Source organism: Rhinopithecus bieti, unplaced genomic scaffold (genome assembly GCF_001698545.2).
Source record: "Rhinopithecus bieti isolate Rb0 unplaced genomic scaffold, ASM169854v2 scaffold_50517, whole genome shotgun sequence".
In the NCBI taxonomy this organism is placed as follows: domain Eukaryota; kingdom Metazoa; phylum Chordata; class Mammalia; order Primates; family Cercopithecidae; genus Rhinopithecus; species Rhinopithecus bieti.
The window spans coordinates 106,947-111,210 of record NW_016819943.1 but is presented as its reverse complement, the minus strand read 5'-3'; the positions used below and the strand labels follow the sequence as shown (position 1 = coordinate 111,210).

Below are 4,264 nucleotides of genomic sequence, written 5' to 3'. Positions count from 1 at the left end.
ACTTGGTCAAACTTACCGACATCTGCCTTGACCTCTACATTCTCAAATACAGAACCAGCCAGTGCTATGTGGTCTGGCAGAGAAAGAAGCCATGGTTGCCTCCATGTCTTGGGTGCTTGGAGCTTTTCCATGGTACCAAGAGGAACAGTTTAGTGCAGAACTCAGCCTCCATAAAGGTGAGTACAAGAGGTGCACTCAGATAGAATACAATCAGGTTTTATTTAAGTTCTTTTTTATTTTCCTCCACACTGGCAAAAGTTCCGAGGGAGCCTAGTTTTGTAAACATTTTAACTATCCCTCTCACCCACCCCCTACTTTTGAATTTACAAAGCAAAGGAGAGTAGGAGCTCCAATTTTTAATGGTTTCCTCTCCCCTCATGCTATTTGATCCAAAAACTATATACAATTTTGTAGCAGTCTCTGTATAGTTATTATACATGTTTAGAAGGGAGGGAGGCAAGAAGGGATAGGGAGACTGGTGATCCAAAATAATAAAAATAGAAGCCAAATATAATACTCCAAACCCAAACTGCCCTCAGAGCAACTCCAGCCTTCTTCAGGCAACAATGACAGGAAGCAAAGGTGCTTTTCCAGGGGCTGCCCAGACCACAGCACCTCTCGTACAGGCACAGCTGACCAATGACTCCAACCCAGTGTGAGTGGCAATTCCAGGTGATGTTCTGTAGGGGTCTGGTGGAGGCAGGAAGAGTATTTGTTTATAAATAGGGCTTGAGTACATTTCTACTTGAAGTGAAAGGTATTAGGAGGCCATGACCAGAAGCCAGGCCAGGCTTCCCGCTCCCGTTTTCGCCCATCCCCTCCAGCCCACTGCATCCTCCTGTATAGTAGATTCCATGGATGAAGGTCTTAAAGATGGACAGGTTCTGTATGTTCTCTTTTCAGAAAAGGCAAGCAACTTGCCATCCCAGAATCTTTACACAAAACCTTTTCCAGGCTACAGCAAGACACACACGCAATGCTCTGAGGACCAGATGAAATTCCAGGCTTTTATCGGAAGCAAAAGTTTATCCCTATCCAAAAATGAAATTATACAAATTCATACATATGGTAAAGATCCTAGCTGCCTCTTAAACGAGACAAATTTTCAGCAGAAGGGCCCAAAACAAAATGGTCCTAGTCCTCTGAAGTAAAATATTTATGGGAAAATCAGTTTTGTAAGAAAGAAAATCAAGAATAGTCTCTCTCCCAGGCCATACGGTTTCCTTTGTCCAATCAGGTTGGAGTATGCCAGGGGAGATCAGCTTGCTCAGAAGTCACTATCTAACGAAGAAAAACACAAATCCTTTCAGAGAAAGGACGCTCAGAAAGAACAGGTGAGGAGTGTGTAACATCAAACCAATCCAACCTCATCTCAACCCCACTCAGGGCCTCTCTGATGCAATCCCAAAGTTAGCGGTGGCAATGCAACTTTCAGACCGGGAGAGCTCTGACTGCCTGTTGGATACTCGAGTCACAGTCCGTGGGGTGTTTTGTTACTGGCCAATGTCTGTTAACCAATAACTCTCTTCCTGATTGCACCAGTTAGACCTCTTGCCCTGATAGGGGGAAAAAGAAGAAGAAAAAACAAAATAGAAGAAAAAAAGTGACAAGAGAAAGCAAGCTGCTGATGGCCGATCCCAACACACTTTCTGGGAGATAGTAGATGAAATCACAGCACAGTGAACACATGCTGCCTAAAATCAGCCTTGTTGGGGAGTAATCCCAACTGCCACCCACAAGACACAGGGTCCAGTCCACTTATCTATAGTCTGAGATGTTCACCAACAAAAATGGATTAAAGAATCTTGGACACAAAGGGCCAGAAGAAAAAAGCCTGAGATGATCGTTTCTGTGATTTGTTGCAGAGTGATAAAAAGAGTAAATGGTGAGTAAGTGTTGTGTCCAAAGGTGGAGACTCCACAGTCGGCAGACAGGAGAGGAATGGCCAGTCCACTGGCAGGTGCTCAGTAGTCATCCAGTGTCTCGATTTCACCCATGTTGAGTCGCTCCGATGATGCATTGACTGAAAATCCTGCAAAAAACAAAAAAACAAAAACACAAAACTGGCTATGAGTGACCACACCCAGGCAACCAAGTTACTCAAATTCTAGGCAGTGAGCTGGAATGTAAGTCTGTGTTTGTTTGTCCAGGCTGGAGTGCAGTGGCGTGATCTCGGCTCACTGTAACCTCCACCTCCTGGTTTCAAGCGATTCTCATGCCTTAGCCTCCCAAGTAGCTGGATTACAGGCACATGCCACCATGCCTGGCTCATTTTTTTGTATTTTCAGTAGAGATAGGGTTTCACCATGTTGGCCAGTCTGGTCTTGAACTCCTGACCTCAAATGATCCCACCTGCCTCGGACTCCCAAAGTACTGGGATTACAGGCGTGAGCCACCACGCCTGGCCAGTCTTTTGTTTTTGAGCATACCAAGAAGTATTACAGGGAGACAAAATAAAGATAAAGGTCACAGCAGTAGCTTTCTATTCTTCCAATAAGAGAAATTCTTTATTTTCTTAGGGTTCTGATATAACTTAATTAGGAAGGAAAATAAAACAAAATAACATCACACCAATTAAAAAGAACTGCAGGCCAGGCGCGGTGGCTCATGCCTTAATCCCAGCACTCTGGAAGGCCAAGGCAGGCAGATCACAAGGTCAGGAGATCAAGACCATCCTGGCTAACATGGTGAAACCCCGTTTCTACTAAAAATACAAAAAAAATTAGCTGGGTGTGGTGGTGGGTGCCTGTAGTCCCAGCTACTCGGGAGGCTGAGGCAGAATAATTGCTTGAACCTGGGTGACAGAGCTTGCAGTGAGCCAGGATCGCGCCACTGCACTCCAGCCTGGGCAACAGAGAGAGACTCTGTCTCAAAACAAAAAAACAAAACAAAACAAAACCCTGCAAACCACTGCTTTAGAGAATCAGAGAAAACAATAGGATGTGAGTATGTACCAAGGACAGGCTGGGCTGGCCCTGGGGGAAGTTCATGCAGGAGGTCTACCTTAAAAGAAATGGGAGTGGGCAGGGGGGTTACCATGGAGGGTTGTACACACTAAGTTCTTTGTAACTACTTGACCATATAACTTTGAAATCTGAGTGGGATTAATGCCCCTTTAAACCTCAACCCACTTTAACGGGAATACTTCTTCCCACCAGTCAAAAACTTTATGAAAGTTCTGGCCCAGAGCTTTTGATACTCAGGGTGAGAGGCTCCAAGGAAGACACACTATGAGATCCTTAGAGTCTTCGCATATTCTCTTTCCCAGAGTAGACAAAGCAAGAAGATTAAAGTACTCCAACTCGATCTACTGTAAATATATCTGCAAAGGAAAGGATTTCAGTTAGCAATATCTGATTAACCAAAATGGAATTTGGTTTAGAAAAAGCAGTACTAGCATACCCATTGAAGGCAATAAGCAGTACTTACAAACACAACTGACAGTTGAAAACCTAATGCTGGCTGGGCACGGTGGGTGGATTACTTGAGGCCAGGAGTTCGAGACCAGACTGGCCAACATGGCAAAAACCTGTCGCTACTCCAAATACAAAAAATCAGCTGGGCATGATGCTGCATGCCTGTAATCCCAGCCGGGAAGCTGAGGCACGAGAATCGCTTGAACCCAGGAGGCAGTGAGCTGACAGCACATCACTGCACTCCAGCCTGGGCGACAGAGTGAGACCTTGTCTCAAAAAAAAGAAAAGAAAAAAAGAAAACCTAATGCCGAATGCCCAATGGTCACATGTATGTAATTTTTCCAAAACTTCCATAATTGGAGGTTGATAAAAATTATGATGAATATCTCTTTAAACTGAGTGACTCCCCAAAATGTTCCAGTTCCTCTACCTTGAATTAAATCCCAAATTGTTTTAGCTATTTGAATACCAAAAAGTAAACAGGCAATGTCCTTATTCTAAAAGCAGTTCTGTTAATATTAGCTGGATTTTCTGCAGCCTCTTGTTTTTTAAAGTTCAAGTTTTCAAATAAATACACATTTGAAATGTAACAGTAACAAACAAAATGCCTTACATAAAATACCTTAATTAACTGACTCAAAATATCATGATTCAAAAAAACAAACATGCCTATTTATCAACCAAAAAAGTTGTGGTACAAATTGCTTACAAGACCAAATACAGGGAGAGGCTAGGATTCTAAACCCCATCCTGAGTTTGACCCCATCAACTATGTTCCAATAACCCACAAGTCTTTTTCTTCCCCCTTGAAAATAATGAAAGCCTTAGTGTTTATATATATATATATA

General features: G+C 43.2%; 1 protein-coding gene across 1 annotated transcript in view; it reads right to left on the bottom strand.

Annotated features, from left to right (window-relative positions):
* Positions 1–201: 201 nt before the first annotated feature.
* Positions 202–4,264, bottom strand: part of GIGYF2 (GRB10 interacting GYF protein 2) — a gene marked incomplete at its 5' end in the record, with an annotated part of 108,841 nt that continues 104,778 nt past the window's right edge. The window contains one exon of the mRNA XM_017859364.1: positions 202–2,032. Coding sequence (XP_017714853.1) covers positions 1,965–2,032 — 68 coding nt within the window. The remainder of the gene's footprint in view (positions 2,033–4,264) is intronic.